The sequence below is a fragment of the Corvus moneduloides genome, chromosome 4, assembly GCF_009650955.1.
Source record: "Corvus moneduloides isolate bCorMon1 chromosome 4, bCorMon1.pri, whole genome shotgun sequence".
In the NCBI taxonomy this organism is placed as follows: Eukaryota; Metazoa; Chordata; class Aves; order Passeriformes; family Corvidae; genus Corvus; species Corvus moneduloides.
Window position 1 is genome coordinate 10,826,865 of NC_045479.1, and position 16,555 is coordinate 10,843,419.

The 16,555-nt window shown below is 43.1% G+C and overlaps 1 protein-coding gene across 3 annotated transcripts in view; it reads left to right on the plus strand.

Annotated features, from left to right (window-relative positions):
* Positions 1–14,489, plus strand: part of FAR2 (fatty acyl-CoA reductase 2) — a 123,655-nt gene extending 109,166 nt beyond the window's left edge. For all 3 annotated transcript variants that reach the window (XM_032106201.1, XM_032106203.1, XM_032106202.1), the window contains exons 8-12: positions 390–457; positions 3,770–3,941; positions 7,771–7,900; positions 8,753–8,880; positions 9,864–14,489. In XM_032106201.1, coding sequence (XP_031962092.1) covers positions 390–457; positions 3,770–3,941; positions 7,771–7,900; positions 8,753–8,880; positions 9,864–10,026 — 661 coding nt within the window. In that variant the 3' untranslated portion in view covers positions 10,027–14,489. The remainder of the gene's footprint in view (positions 1–389; positions 458–3,769; positions 3,942–7,770; positions 7,901–8,752; positions 8,881–9,863) is intronic.
* The last annotated feature ends 2,066 nt before the right edge of the window (positions 14,490–16,555 follow it).

Genomic DNA, 16,555 nt, shown 5'->3' on the forward strand with positions numbered 1-16,555 from the left:
AGCTACATCCAGTAAGCTAAATAAGGATCCTAAAAGGACCTTGAAAAGCAGCTCACCAGCTTTCCCCTCAAAGCATTATTAAGAAAACCACCAGATTAAAACTGTGCAGTTTTCAAGTATACAGTAAGAAAAATGCTGTATTGATGCCATCACTTGACACCCTTGGCAAGGCAGGCTTAGGTCAAGAAAACTGTTTGATTAATTCTTGACTTATGTTGAAGAAAGAAATAAAACCAGTGTGATCCATGTTTAGTTCCACACCACAAAACCCAGACTTTGTTTGGTATTAAACTGGGAATTTTCTTGAAATTGATTGATTTTGTAATCCCTTCCCTAAGAAATGGACTTTTTCTTCACTTCTCAAAATAATACTTCTTTCTGTTTTCCAGACCAAAAAACTTGTTGGTGTACAACTGCACAACAGGGGGAATCAACCCTTTCTTCTGGGGAGAAATGGGTAAGGTCTCATTTAAATGGAGAACATCCACAGTGTTCCTTGCACTGTCAGATATCAAACAGGCTTTGAAGAATTGTTTCCACTGTTTAGGTGGCATTCAGTGTCTGCCATTCAAACTGCATTTTGGGGGGCCCAGCTGCTGTGGATGAGGGTCCTGTGAGGAAAAGGGCACTTACAAACCAAACCACTCTAGGATTCTGTGATATTATGGAGGTGAAGTGGTCTTTCTTGCCCATCAGAAAATTCTGAACAGAAATAACAGGTGTGCACTTGAGGAGGAAAACACTGAGATAACACGTGGGCTTCAAGAACAGTTTGTATTTTGATCGTGAGTTTTGTCAGTGGAAAAAAAATCAAATTATTTTCATGGCTGACTTTTCTTCAAGGGAGGCAGGGGTGAAAGAAAGGGAGACAGATTCTGACACCCTTGCAGAGAAAAACTCATGCTGAAGCCAAGCAGCAGAATTTGTTTCAGCTGTATACTGTGAAATACTGTGTACAGTCAGTACATTCATGGACAGATGTACAGGGCCTGGTTTACTTTCTGTTGCCCCTGCATTCATATCTTTGTGCTTTAAATACTCCATCTCTCAGCCTTGGCTTTGCTTTTCTCCTTGCATTATTTACATGGCAAACTAAGTCAGCAGAGAATCAGACCATAATTGCATTTACAGAATAATTGTCTTAACCATGATATTTGATCAAGTGGCCTAGCAGGGAGGAGGTTTCAGCAATTGGCTGAGTGCTGAGAACATCACACCCAGTTCCTGGCTTTTTTTTTTTTTTAAATGAGAGATAAAATGTGGTTAGTCACAAATCTTCTGTGGCTTTTTCACAGGAGTGGGTGCAAAGCTCTTCAGCTGCTACTTCAGCAAAAGCCACCATAGCACCACTCTCTGAGGTTTGCCTTTCTTAACCCTTTTTCAGTGTAAATTTACTGATGAAAACAGCAACGTATTAGTGCATTGTCTTTGATTTTATTCTGTTCCTCTGCTTATAACTGTGAATTTAGCCATGAAATCACCTGGGTGCAGCAGCAGCAGCTTCCATGAGCAGCTCAGCTGTGTGATGAGACTGAAGGCAAAATTTTCTCCTTGGGTGACACTATGAAGCTCTTTGTACCACATGTTGTAGCCATGGTTTTCCTGAGAGCAGCATGCTGCAGAGAATCAGGAGGGAGCATTAAAGTGAAAAATTTTGCCTTTAGAGATGTTGCATGGCTGAAGAAATGAGTTTGGGAAAGATTTACTGCGTCACAATGTTACGACTGCAGTCATCCAGTCTGAATCCTCAATTCAGTCTCCTACCAACTTCTTTTTGGGAATAGACATAATTCTGTTCAAGGAGTCAGGGTGTGTGACTGGTCACCAGGGTGGAGGGTCCTGAGTGTCTGGAAGCTGCTGAGAAACCAGGGAGGGGAATGGGAGTCAGCTGGCACGGGACTGAGCATTTTAATGCAAAGCAAACATGGGGTTTGCAGAGGGGAGTGCCTGGGCTACCTGGTTAGGCCAGGTGACACCAGGACCTGCTGTAGGAGTCACAGGTGGACACAACAGAGTAAGGATTTTTCATGGGGAGAAGGATCAAACAGAGAAATTGAGGCTGGATTGGGCTGAGGATACCGAGGGTTGGGAACAGAAGTGACTGAGATGGTGACGCTTTGAGTACCAAGGTGATGAGCTTGGAGGGAGGGAGGGAAGAGAAAGATACCTAGAAGAGAGTTTATACCTAAACATTCATTGCAAGGCAGTTCCTTCTAAAGCTCTCCAGACACAAATAAAAACTCCTAGTGTTAAAAGGAACCTTAACTGATTTCTTTTCCAAATAATGCTATGCCTTGGGCTTTTTTTTTTCCTTACTTTCTTATTACTTTCCCTGCTGTTACAAAGATGTGGTCAAACAACTAAATTTTAATTTGAAGAAGCACATTCTGCTTTGCTGCAGTGTGAATCTGGTTAGTCTGACTTTGTGAAGTACTTCTTGCAGTTTCTCCTCAAAACGAAACCCTAAAACAGGCTGGAAAATGGTGTTCAGTGTGGCAAAAATGAGGTTCAATTTATTCTTGATAGTCTAACTGAGTGAGACCTGTGTCTGATTCTCCCCCCTGCAGAACCTGCCTTTGAGCTGTAGGATTTGCTGCTGCATTTTTGTGTTGAGGTTGGAGGGGAAAGACCACCCACCCACTAAGTTGTTGCAGTAGCTTCTAGAGGTGACAAAGTTCTGGTTTGGGGTTCTTAGAAGAAGTCACTACCTGAAGTGCAGTAATGAGCTGACCACAGACACTGGAGAGTCCTGTCTGAATGTTATGATAGGAATCTGCTTATCTGAGGATGATCTGGATGTTTCTTGTGGCTTGCAAATTCTCATCTGATTTTCTATTTGTAACATAAGCTTAGAGACTAAACTATAATATGAGCACAGACTTATGTCGTTAACTCTCAAATCAATTTTTTAAAAAGTGAAAAAAGCCCACATATTCTTCTTTCTTGAGCTCACTGGTGCTCAGGAATAGGAGCACCATCTGTTTATCAGTCCCTAGGATGACAGTCTTATACTTATCTACTGCAGTTCTATTAAGCCTCTGCAATATGCAAATGCCCCAGATATGCACGTCTAGATGGCAATTTGTGGCACTCTGCCATTGGCAGAGCTCAGACCCAGCATATTTTGTGCCTTAACATGCAAAGGGAATGGGAGATTCCCACCCTATCGTTTGTTTTCAAGTTAAGAATGCCAGACAGTTTGCTGCCTTAGAGCATCCAGAGGTCTTCTGAAAACAGGGAGACGTGGTGGTGGTTCAGATGTGGTCTGAAAGGATGTAATGAAGTCTTTTTAAAGGTATCACCCTGTGTGTGTAAGCCACAGACTAACTCAGACATCAGCCCTTTGGAAAATCTGATTGAAAATTAGAAATGTCATTTTTATTCTATGCTAGCAGATCAAAGTTTGCTTTCAGTGATCTAAAGAAATGTTAGTGCTTACCAATTTCTTTAACATCTGCTGCAGGTGAAAGAAGAACTGCAGCTCCTTGAAGCTCCTAGAGCTGCCTGCTTTTCCTCCTTTATGTTTTGGTGCTTTGGCAAGGTTTTTCTCTGCCACTGTTACATCTGGAGCAGGATTGGGTTTCAAATAGACAATAGATGGAGCCATCAATTGTCATGGCAGAAGGGACAAAAGCATGTCCAAGCTCTGGTGACACAGTTCAGAGAGCTATGGGCTGGAGGTGTGAAGTGCAATAACTTGGGCTGTGCTGCACCGTGGTTGTGGCCAGCTGGAAGTGATTGCCAGTGAGAAATGCCTGTTCCCTTGCAGGGCAGTACGTCATGTCCACGTTCAAAAGAAACCCTCTGGAGCAGGCCTTCCGAACACCCAACGCTCACATGACCTCCAGCTACTTGATAAACCAGTACTGGATCACTGTCAGCCACAAGGCACCTGCCATCCTCTACGACCTGTACATGAGGCTCACGGGGAGAAAGCCCAGGTAAGGAATGGTGCCCTCAGCCTCCTGCACTCCTGTGGAGAGCAGAGCTTGAACCAGCAATGAGAACTGGAATCCTTGAGCTTCTTCCCGTTCCCTTGTCTTGAGGAAAATGAGGAAAATGCATAGCTGTAGCTAAGCACAGCCTAGGGCTTGCGCCCTTCCCACCACCTGGAGAACAGAACATCTTTTGAACTCAGTTTTACACACTTCATAGCTTCCCAAGGCAGAGGAGGACTGGTAGTCCTCTGTCTTCTCTGTATCCAGATCTCTACCACTTCAGCTTTCCAGTGGGATCACCCCTATTTGGCATGAGCTTGCATAAGGACTTGAGACTGGCAAGGTTTAGAACATACCAGTTAGTATTTTTTCCCCCATAAATCAGATGCCTAAGTAGCTGTTTCCAGCCCTGAAATCTAGGAAGCAGCTGTTTCTGAGTATGATTAAATTCTAATTGTGTTTAGGAGGGCAGTTCACTGTTACAGGGGGTATTTGAGCCCTGGCAGTGGTATGGCTTGGAGGAACACCAGTATCCATGTCCCATGTAGAAGGAATCCTCTTGTAAGTAACATTACTCCAGACATTGTCCTCCTTTACTCCCTGCCACCACAGAGCAGGATTTATTGTGCAATGTGAGAACAGGATGCCAGCACCGTGTGGATGTCAGCTGCTCTTGTGCTCCTCTGCTAGCTAGAAAGCTGGTTTCAGCGTTTGCAAGGAAATCCCTGGCATTGCTCTGATTTATCCCTGACATTCTGCTACGGAGGCAGATTGGTCCATTAAAAGACTTCCAGTTATCCAGGAGGAAAGAATTACCCTAGAAACAGAGGTAAACTGAAAATGAAGCTGGAATATCCAGTCTTTGTTGAAATGGGCAGCAGTAAGGTCTTGGCACTGCCATTAAAATTGACATTTCTTTTCATGAAGTTGATTGGCATAATTAACCAGTGGACACTGCCTGCAATGCTGTAGTTAAATGTCAAACAGACCTCAGCATGATCTTCTGAACTTTTAAGATTTGCAACCTCAGCAGAGGTGACTCACCAATGAAGCTGTGAGTTTTCCAAGTTTTTGGTTTGTTTTTTTTTTTAATGTAATTCTCCTTTTCTTTTTACACACTACTTCAGCTCATCCAGGTATTGCGGCAGTGTGGTAGAAAGCACAGTAGTAGCTCATTGTTTCTTCTTTTCTCAGCTGCCTGATTATCAGACCTTTATGGTCCAAGGGCAGTAAACCACATCAAATAATAAAAAGAGAGACTTATTTAGGTGTAAACTCGTTTCACATAAATTACCAGATGTCAAGCAAAACTGCCCTAAATGGTTTCTTTGAGTGCTGCACATCCATCCATGACTGTGAGCATAATGTGGTTTATGTCCTTAGTAGTCTCCTGGGGCAGTCCTGTCTCACCTGAGGATCTGCTTGTGCGAGGCTCTGTATGGGAGCAAATACAGAAATCATTGCTGTAAACAGTTTTCTGGAAGACAAAATGCACGTCTGAAGTGTGGTTACAGTGAGAGCTAATACTTATAAATTTATTCCTCTCAGTTCCTCCACAGCAGAGGATGAGGCTTTCTGTAAGAAATCTTTGCCATGTTTCTACTCAGTCGATGTTTTTCAGAAGACCTTTCCTTCGCACTAATTATTAGTCAGTGTTTGGAAAGCGGTCACAACATTTGAGCTCAGGCAGTTGACATGAAACACTGTTTTTACACACACCTCTTCAGATCATAGAATCACAGACTGCTTTAGATGGGAATGAACCTTAAAAGATCATCCAGTTCCACCCCTGCCCCGGGCAGGGACACCTTCCACTATCCCAGCTTGCTCAGAGCCCCATCCAACCTGGCCTTGGGCACTTCCAGGGATGGGGCAGCCACAGCTTCTCTGGGCAACCTGTGCCAGGGCCTCAGTATCCTCACAGGGAAGAATTTTTTCCAGATACATTAAAGAGTTGATTCTCTTATCCTTTCTTTTTTTGGCAGTTTCCATTAGTCCTAAACACTTTAAAGATTTTGGGGACTCAGCTTGAGGGGCAGCTTCAGATCTTTGCAATCTAGCTGCATACTTTTTTTCCCAAGTTCCTAAAATGTATTAAAATAGTCACAAAGCTTTGCCCCATGGTGCTTGCCCTACACAGGAAGATTAATCTGAAATAATTTTAAAGCAGTTCAGATAAACTGCATTCAGTCAACATGCACGTAATTATTCAGAATGAAGGTTCCTTTAATCTGATGGTCTGCTTTGCTTCTAAAATGAAAGCCACTTTAAGAAGGAGTGCCTATCTAAGGTTTTAGTGCTCTTTCCAGTTGCTTTGGGTGAGTTGCACAGTTCTGCTCTGAGCTGATGAACTCATTGTGTCTTTCTGTGCTCTGCTGAGGGCTTATTGCCGTGGCAGTCACGTCTGCGTGGGGAGAGGCCAGCCTGGCACCATTCTCCCCCAGACTGCTGCCTTTTATTTGTCACAGCAACTGTGTTACCCTCTGGACAGCTCAAAATTTCGCATGAAAACAGCTCTGTTTTCCACAAAAATCGGCCTTTTAATGCTTTCTCTTGCCCTTACCCAGTCTGAGAGGATGTGGTGTCCTCTTAAAATTGACTGAGCCCTGTACATCACACTTTAAAACAACTGCCAGAGGCCTTTTGTACTCATGACCACTAGGACAACTAAAATAATCCTGCAGGGTAGGACAGCAGTACTGTCATCCACTGTTATATAAAAAAATTAGTAAGAAAAGGCCAAGATACATGAGAGGACCTGAACCTACATTTCCAAGTCCTTAAGCAGTTATGTCCCTGAAGCAAGCCACCAAAGACCTGGAGCTGTTGGAGTGGGTCCAGAGGAGGGCCTTAATAAAGATGGTCAAGAGGGCTGGAGCACCTCTCCTCTGAGGACGGGTTGAGAGAGCCAGGACCATTGAGCGTGGAAAGAGAAGGCACCAGGGAAACCTAACAACAGTTTTTCAGTACTTACAAAGCAGACCAGTGGGAAAAAAGGGGAGGGACTCTATAATGGATCATAATCATAGGATGAGGGGTAATGGTTTCAAACTGAAAGAAAGTACATTTAGATTAGGTAGGAGGAAATTCTTCCCTCTGAGGGTGCTGAGGCCCTGGCACAGGTTGCCCAGAGAAGCTGTGCCTGCCCCATCCCTGGCAGTGTCCAAGGACAGGTTGGATGGGGCTCTGAGCAGCCTGGGATAGTGGAAGGTGTCCCTGCCCGTGGCAGGGGTTGAAACGAGATTATCTTTAACATCCCTTCCAACCCAAACCATTCTGTGATTCTTTGGTTCTGTCTGAAAACCAAAGTTGAGCAAATGACTTCTGACCTCAGTGTCCATACTGCGGATGTGGTCCCTGCTGTACTGGAGCTAATGCCAAAAATCAGAGCCTTGCTTCAGTACACAACTCAGGCTTGGGAGCAGAAGAGAATTCCTGTGGCTGAAAGAGAAGTATCCACCTTGGGAACAGAAGCACTGCACCTTTGTGGTGCAGACTTCATCCTAGCTCACACAGGCTCTTCCCTCCACAGTGGTACATGAGGTAGATGCAGCTTCCAGCCCTTGTTTAGGTCAGACCATTGAGTTGGACATCAGTGGCAAACAAATTTGCACCCGTGTTGGAGCCAACAATAGAAGCTGGGTAGCTGTAGGCTGGAGAGCTCAGCTGGAGCAGTTCAGACTTGCTGAGCAAGTTCTCAGCCGAGTGAGCAGCAGGGCAGTGCTCAGGAGGAATTGCAGTGCTTATTCACCTGGACTGGTGAAAATGCAAATGAACAGCTTCTGCATAAGGTCAGACTTCTGCTCACCTCTGCTGCTCCCCCTTGTTTCAGAATGATGAAGATCATCAATCGGCTGCACAAGTCTATGACACTCCTGCAGTATTTCTCCACCCAGTCCTGGAACTGGTCTTCAGATAATATGAATATGCTAATGAGTCACCTTAACACAGAGGACAAAAAGGTAGATATGTCTTGAATATGGGTTGCTAATCTCAGATTCTGTTCATCTGCAGCAATTGTTTTTGGGGTATTGTTGAGCTTTTAAATGATATCTAGATGATTGGAATTGATTTTAAGCTGAAATAATTTATTTCAGTAGCTTTCTGTTTATTACAGGAGAATGTTTTCAGGTCCCTTCCAACCCAACCTACTCTGTGAAAACTTCTTCCTCTCTACAAAGCCTTTCTTTGCTGTAAGAGGCAGACAGATGCCTGAGAGCTTGCTAACAATTTGTCCAGTATGAGCACCTAAAATGAACTGGGGTAGTTGGCTCTGCAACAAGTTTATGTCAAACACCAAAGTGACCCATTTCCTGGACTTCTGTTGATCTAGCTGCCAAAAGAAAATGCAGCACAGCTGAGAGTAACACTAATGAAGAGGCACCTGTTGACTCAATATCCAGTTAATTTATTTACACATAATTCTAGTGACACGTTAAAATTGTGGAAGTTTTAATTTGAATCTGTTTGCCTGTGTGGAATGCCATTTTTCTTCCATGATTCTACGTGTGTGTGTGTGTGTGTGTGTGTGCAAATACATGTGTTTATAGAAAAGTTGCTACCTGTAAAATAAACACCTTTATTTTCTGCCAACTACCACTACATTTCTGCTTGCTTTGCCCAGATTCCCAGCTGGGTGGAACATTAATCAGCAGCTGTGAAACACAGTCTGGCAGTGCTTGGGAACTCGGTGGCTTTGAGAATCTCAGAGAGAGGACCTTGTCAGGAAAAGAGATCAATGAAGAATTGATGCTTCAAGTGAACTGGTTTTGAACTCTGGTGTTCAACTTTTGCTCTTTGTCTTTAAATCCCAGTTATACAACTTCGATGTTCGCCAGCTGCACTGGTCAGAGTACATCGAGAGCTACTGCATAGGTGCTAAGAAGTACTTGCTAAATGAGGACATGGCTGGCATTCCAGCAGCAAAGCAGCATCTACGGAAGTAAGTCACACCCAGGGACAAGGTTAGGAGCTCCTGGCTACCTTTGGGGAAAATAATTCTAGCTATGTTGCAAAATTAGTATTGGTTAAAATGGAGATAAATAACTTACTTCTTATCGCAGCGGTTTGTCAGTATTTACAAAGGTAGACTAAGGGAATAGTTTGCCATAGCAAGGAATCCTAAACAAATTCCTCGCTCATGGATCATTTTTAGGAGGTTTATAAGGACCTCAGGAATGGACTACTAACTGCCTCAGATGGTGTGCTGTGGTGCAGTGATAAAAAGGGCTTTCATAAAAATGAAACAAATCTTGAGGTCTTTAGGTGTCTTTTTTCCCTTGGTCAAGCACTGGGAACATGAGAATTAAGAGAACTGCAGAAACTTTTGCTTTACAGAAAGAAGATAGGATCATGAGGATCTGAAAAACTCAGTAGTACCACTGAAATTGATGCTGTAAACTAACCCACTCCCCCCCCAAAAAACAAAAAATGCCAATGCTGCAGTGTTGCAACAGTGAAGGCCATTTATGATTGTTATGTAATTTCACAGCTCTAAAGACAAGGTTTCACCCAAATATGAGAACCTTGCTCATCAACTCCTGTGAAGTTGTCTCTAGCCTGCCCCAAATCCTGCAAAGTGAGAAATAGCCAATATAGGAAACCAAAGCAGAAAGTATTGGGCACAGACTGTCCTAAAGAAAAACCTCTCCACGTGACTTTGCTCTGGTTTGAAATTGCGTGTACAGAAAAAGAAAGAATTCCAGTACAGCTATTCCACCTGTCCCATGAACTATTCCCTGTGCACCAGCTTCAGAACAGTCCTTGGCAAGACCAAGGACTCCTGCACAGCGTCTCTGCTAAAACAGGAATGGCAAAAAGCCCAAGGGCCACTTGTGTATAGGATTTGTTCCTGAATTTCACTGTAGGAAATGGAGGGGGCTGGTTGTTGTTTGTGTGTTTCTTGATAAGATGCCTCTTTCCCAGGCTGAGGAACATCCGATACGCGTTCAACACCACCCTCCTCGTGATCATCTGGCGCATCTTCATCGCGAGGTCTCAGATGGCTCGAAACATCTGGTACTTTGTGGTCAGCCTCTGCTACAAGTTCCTGTCCTACTTCAGGGCATCCAGCACCCTCAGGCACTGAAGCCATCCGTCAGCAACCAGCCTCTTCAGAAGGACCTCCATCTCCTCTAATCAGCAACTGTGGGCATTGGGGTCTGAAAGTAGCAGAAAAATCCACTCCCTCCAACAGCAGCTGTGATTTATTGTGCACTGTTACATGCTCACCTTTTTAATTTAACTAATGCTTTAATACATGGTGGTCTTTTCTTCCATAGGACCAGGCCGATTTTTAAAGCCATAACTGAAGCTTTAGGAACAGGTCAAGCTGGGACCCCCCATCTAGAGTCTGATGTGCAGGAGTAAGGATTAACCAAAGTTATTGTCTTCCCACGTACTACTCCTTAGGCTATCTTAATCCCATCTTCTTCCTCAAAAGAGGCAAATTTAAAGCATGACCTTGAAAGAAAAGGATGCCACCAGAGAAGACCCAGCCAAGGAAATTAACCTGTAAGTGGTCTTCCTAAAGCAGCTGCTCCTTCATTCTCATTCAGTGAAATGGTACCTTATTGAAAAAACAAATTGCACCTTCTCAGTTTTTCAAAACTTAGGAGGGGGAAAGATCAGTCACATGAGGCCAGTGAACACATGGAACAGTTTTCAGATCTTGTATTGCTGCTGAGGACTGATGCTTTCAAGCCATACCTGAAGACACACATAGAATTCATGCGCCTGTGTTAACTCTGCTCACTCACAAGCTGCTTTCTTACAGAGAGGTCTTCTTTTCTCCCTGTGGTTAACGTTTCAGTCTATTAAAAAATTCCTGGTCTTGCATTTATCACATTTACTTGGAACATTTTTGGGATCTTGAAAAATGCTGTATTAACCCTGAGAATGAAGAGAAGACTTCTTAAAAATTGGAAGAAGAATACAGAAACTCTTCATTACTTTTGAGGCATAGGTCTTTTTTTCCCCTGCAGGAAATCTCTCTCCCTGTAGCTCAAAACTGATACTGAGCTTTCATTACAGCTAAATCACTTTGCAGTTGATCATTTCCACTGGCAAACAAAGTGTAAAGACACACATGGAAGAAACATCATTTGGCCTGTTCTGCTGCCACTCCTGTCAGGAGGCATTAAAAAGTCTGAAACTTGCTTTTGTTAAGAATAGGTTAAATATTGGAGTTGATGATCTTAAAGGTCTTTTCTGACCTAAACAGCTCTGTGATTCTTTGACTTCTCCGTCAGAACAGTCATGCACTATGACAGTAACACACTTTTTTCTGCAATTTAGATTTTTCAGAATTTAATTTTTCAGAATTATAGAATTAAATTGCGATTTAGAAAGGAAGCCAAGGACCTTCCCAATGCTCATGGCTGTTGGAGATCCTTGTTTCTTGTAGTGAATTATAAATTTCCTGTGGGGGCAGAGAGAAAGAGACTTCTTCAAAGTAGCTGGTGCAACAACAGCAACAAATTACTGTGTTGTCAGATTTTCAGATTTTTGTTAGATTTTTTCAAATCTAACCCTGAAATATTTTTTATTCAGATAACAGTGAATAAGCACTTTTAAGATGATCAGTCTTCAAAGCAGCTAGATTTTGAAACAATGCAGCACCCAGTTTTTCTAGTCTTGTGTCATGCCAGCTGTCTGAAAAAGTAATGCTACACAAAAAACACAACAAAGTGACACAGTTGCTCTTTTGTGAGCTGGGAAAAGCAGAATATTTACAAACCTGGCATTCCTCAAAAATTATACTTGGTTTTGGCAGTGAAGGCAAGAGCAAATTATGACAGTGTATTTATATCTGAGGCCTTCAAGCTGGTTCAGAAATCTTTTTAAACGTGCAAGGAATTAATCTTCCCCCGTATGCCCCAGAGGTCTTGTTCCAAGCAATTGCTAAAGGATGCCTGCAGCAGAACCTGACCAGAAGTATGGCATCCAGGATGGCAGGGCTCTGGCACTGCCTGCCACAGACCTCTGTGTTTGTCACACACGACTGACTTTCGATCTGTGCTTAAATGGATCAAGCACCCAGTTTACAAAGATGCAAATTTCTGAAGTTCTTGCCTTGGAAATGTGCTTCCTTAGTGAAACTGGTCGTTAAGTGTTCCTTTTTCAGCTTCAGGGCGTGCTCTGCGAGGTGTCACCGTCTGGGAAACCTGGAGCTGTCCGTTCAGGGGCTGGGAACCCATGCTCCCTGTCCAGTGCTGCCACAGCAACATTTTGGTGAAGGTTTTGGCATTGTACTTCGCTACCTTGGTGGAGCTGAGGCAGGTTGCTGCAGGGATTCTTCCAGGAAGAGTGCATTTCCTCAGTTACATAATCAGGTCATCAGGCAGCTTGCAGTCCTCCCATAGGAAAGGCTAAAAAAAAGCAAACCAAAACTTGGAATCACTTGGAAGCTAACTTCCACTCAAACATTAGGAAATACTTTCAACTCATATCCTGAAAAGTCTTTTCAAGTGCCTGCCTTATGGATAAAGGGAAGCAACAGTAAAGGGGATCGTAAGTTTTGGGCTGTGCACGTGACAGACAAAAGTTCGGGTCTCAGAAAAGTCAAAGTCAAAGGTTCAGAGCTGCTACACCTACATCAGTCAGCTCTCCTGAGAATAAAGTGTCCCACCTTTCCTTCCCCTTCCCTACTTGTGCCAGGCATTCCTGACAATATGCCTGTAGGCATTCACAATTGTGTGCACAGGCTGTATTGTCCCAACAAGTCTGAGGTGTATTTTTTGCTCCGCTGAGCATATCCAGATGTGGTCTTCTGAACACACAAACAGGTGCTTCACTCAGAACAATGGTGGTGTGGCATTTTAAGGCTCTTCAGCATTTTGCTGAAAGAAACAGCCACAGAAAAGCAGCTACTCAGTCCTGAAAAACCAGCAGGAGCTGCTTGGGTTGGAAAAACAGAGCTGTTGCAGATGGTGTCTGCTCTTCTGGAGACCTTTCGTAGCCCACACAGCATTGCCAGCAGCTGGCTCCAGAGCTCTGGCCTTGCCTGGGGCGGATCAAGCTGTTAACTTAACACACACGTAACATGCAGGGGCACTTGAATCTTTAATCCATTTTCTTGTGGCTTGAGATATTTCCAGGTGATTGTCTGAAGCACAGACATATTTCAGAAAGCCTCAGTGTGGGGGCTGATGTGTGGCAGTCGCCCTTCAGTGCCAGTTGTGACTGTCAGCACAGGGAGCTGGGCATAAGAACTTGTTCTCACCTCAAGCAGTGGCTGATGTTTGATGGTTTACTTTGTGCTCCTCAGTGGATTTGTTTGTGCTCTGAAGAAACCCAAGCCTTGGGGAAAACATCTGAAAGAAAACACTGAGTATCATTTCACTGTCAGCAATGGGCAGAAGCTTGCAATTAACAAGTATCTTTTTTTAATTAACAGCGATAACAAACAAACCACAGCAAATCCCTACAATTAATCCATGTTTTAGCTGCCTTTTGAGTGACAACCAAAGCTGTTTATCTCCAGCATGTCTGTTACTTATAAAATAAAATTTCTTACCCCTCCACCCTCCTCTGTTCCTTGTTAAGAAACAATTCTTCCACAGTAGGGAGGGAGGGGTAACAGACACACTGATAAATCACAGGTTGTTGGCCCATTACCCACCTCCTGCAGAAACGTTCTTTTACATTTTCTAAGGAAACATGAGTACATCTGCCTGTGTGTACAGCTGCATCTTCCAGCACCAGACAACAGATGGGGTAAAAGCAGTGGAGCTCATCCTGAAATGCCAGGCTGTGCTTGTTTGGCGTGCCCTGTTCCACTTCAGTTCACAACAAAGCAATTAAAACATACCCTCATTTCCAGTGTAAAGGGAACCTAACCTGTAGTTGTTAATGGAGTCGTTATCATGAATAAGCAACTGGGAAAAGAGGGAGGGGGGCATCCTTTTGTTTGTAAATAAGCTACAGCTTCATGGTTGAAAGCATGCTGTTGCTCTTCCAGCGTTGATGTTCTACCGCTGAAAGCAAGGATGAACTTTCTGTACAATTCTAGTACAATTGGACCCCTTATTCTAGCACAGAGCAAATAACATTCCCCAGAAGGTAAGTGGTGAACACCCCATTACATGGTGCTAAATACTGGTATGAAAGTGGTACAGATTTACTTAAGAGCAGTAAAATCCAAAAAGTAAAGCATATTTGGGGAATAATTAAAGATGTACTATCCCACTTTTCTCTATTGCATAAAAGCCAACTATGAATTGTTTTTTCAGATGAACATGAAGCCACTTACAAAAGGTTTCTTGTCCTTACATGATCTTGGCAGACCCCAGTTTATAGTAAAATGTGTACTCTTCCACTGTCCAGAGTTTCTACGGTTCTATCTGCTATTTCTATCCTCTTGTTAGCTATGAGACAACTTCCTGTTAAAAATCTTAATTACAGAGTTTCTAATGTTAAGGCGTAATCTTTTGAGCTCTCAAATCAGTTAAAATTATCAAACCACAAATTACATGAACCTCAGCCATAAAATTGTTAATATGATGTTTATGTTATTTGAAACATTTAATAAAACAAAATATTTTAAAGCTATGGTCACTTTGCACTGCTTGGTGTGCTAGAGGAGGTGGTTACTTGCTGGCCATCGCAGCTGAGCAGAGGCTGCCTCTCCAGCACATCTGCTCACATCTGCAGCACCGCTGTTGGTGGAACGGCAGCCCCACCTACAGGAGGGAAACCCAAGTTTTGAAAGTTGTGACAATGAGACTTTTTAACCCAGATACAGAAGACTGGAAAGGTCCTGCTGTGGTGAGTGTCCTGTGGAAGCTCACAGGGACAGGTCTGCAGCAAAGGAAAATTGGGAGTAACCCAGCCAACTTCCCTGAACAACATCCCATTTGTACCTGAGTATGTTACCCCAAATTTTTAGTTTTTAAGTATAGAGACCTCACCTCATTCTGTTAGTTTCCTGTCAAGCAGGAGTAGATAATGTCTAGTAATTATTTCTCACTTCCTTGCAATATAGCAGACTTTAAGGAGAGGAAAAGACACAGCATTATCATGACCCTTTCCTTAATGAAAATTATTTCCAATCCTGAAATCCAGGGCATACATCAAAGATGTAACTTCCATTTTGTTAGCAAATCTTTCCTTAAAATATCATTTTCCCTTTTTTATATGTAAGTGTGATCTTTATGGAGAAAAAAAATCAATTTTCCATTAAGGTGCATCAATGAATTAAAGCCATCAGCAAGAAAGTTGGAGTTCTTTCCAAAGAACAGACATAAAGGGCAACCTGCAGACTTCAATATTTAAAGTTTTTCTTCTGACATTTTAATTGCACAGTATTATCAAGGCAAATAATCTATTAAATAAATGAGGGAAAATGCATTTATCTTCATTTTTTAAGGGAAGCAAAAAGGGAGGGGGGGGAGTGATGTAATGTAGGACAAGTCCTTAGCTGATAGACCGTAGGTCACACAACAGAATAAGCACCAGCTCTCAAGGGAAGGCATCCCAGCCAATTTTCAATTTTCCCCATCTCCCTCATCTAAGGACAACTGGTGTTCATTAAGAACTGACCCCACAGGTCCTACTTCATAACTCCCAGGATTATTTGGCTGTGAAATGTGCTGTGGAACAGTGATAAATTGGATTTCTGGACTCAGGCCCTACCTATGGAATGGATACCACAGCAAAGGAGGCTGAATTAACCCAGAGCCCATCCAGAGCCAGGAGAGGGGCACACACTCGTCTCTTGCCGCAAGTGCCTCGATGATACAAATTCCTGCAGCTGCCTTCACTGTAGTCGCAGAGGTGATTTGCTTCTCCTGGGGAAGCAGCACATAACACCCAGCCCCAGATGTAAAAGCCACAGCAAAAGTACAGAGTAAGAAATGCATCTTCTATAAATATTAGGCAAGAGGGGATCAAGGCAGTAGCTCTGAAGCTGCCAGTGTGATCCACCTTTTCCCAGTTTTTCCTGAACAAGGTAAGCAGAGGGCTTTCAAACAGGAGCTCCCACCTCAGCTTGTGCCCTGACCTCTGCATTTCTGATTCAGTTCTCACTGCAAGCTCCTCCTCTCCAACTGGGGCTCATAACCACTCCAGAGAATACAAACCCTTGAGAACCACTGGGTTAACCTGGGAAAAGCTGCTGCAAGAAATGAAACACTGGATTAAATGTATAGAAACTGACCAGAGAAATCAGGGCTGGTGAAAACGCCAGCAGAAATGTTTGTAGAAAGAGGTTGGAACTGTATTTGGATCAGTAAACAGGCAAGATTTGAGGCGCACACAGTTTTGCTGCTGATACCACAGGTCCACTGCCACTGTCATTTGTCACTGAGTATGTGCTGTGCAAGACACTGAAGAGCCCCCAAAATTCAGACAAGTACCCCAGTGCCTCTGGCAGTTAGGTTTTGACCTAAAGTAATAGAAAGTTTATAGTATGGCAAAGTCTTCCAGCAAAAGGCAGGTGAATTAAAATTTGTCTTTCTCTTTGCCTCAGGCTTTTAAAAATGGAGGCATCATGGAACTTGAGGAATCAATGAAAAATTTACAGCTGTATAAAGTAAAAACACAATTGTAATTGTAGAGTAATAAATAAAACTGGCTACTTGAAAGTGTAAACAGCATTAACTTGCTCAACAATGACT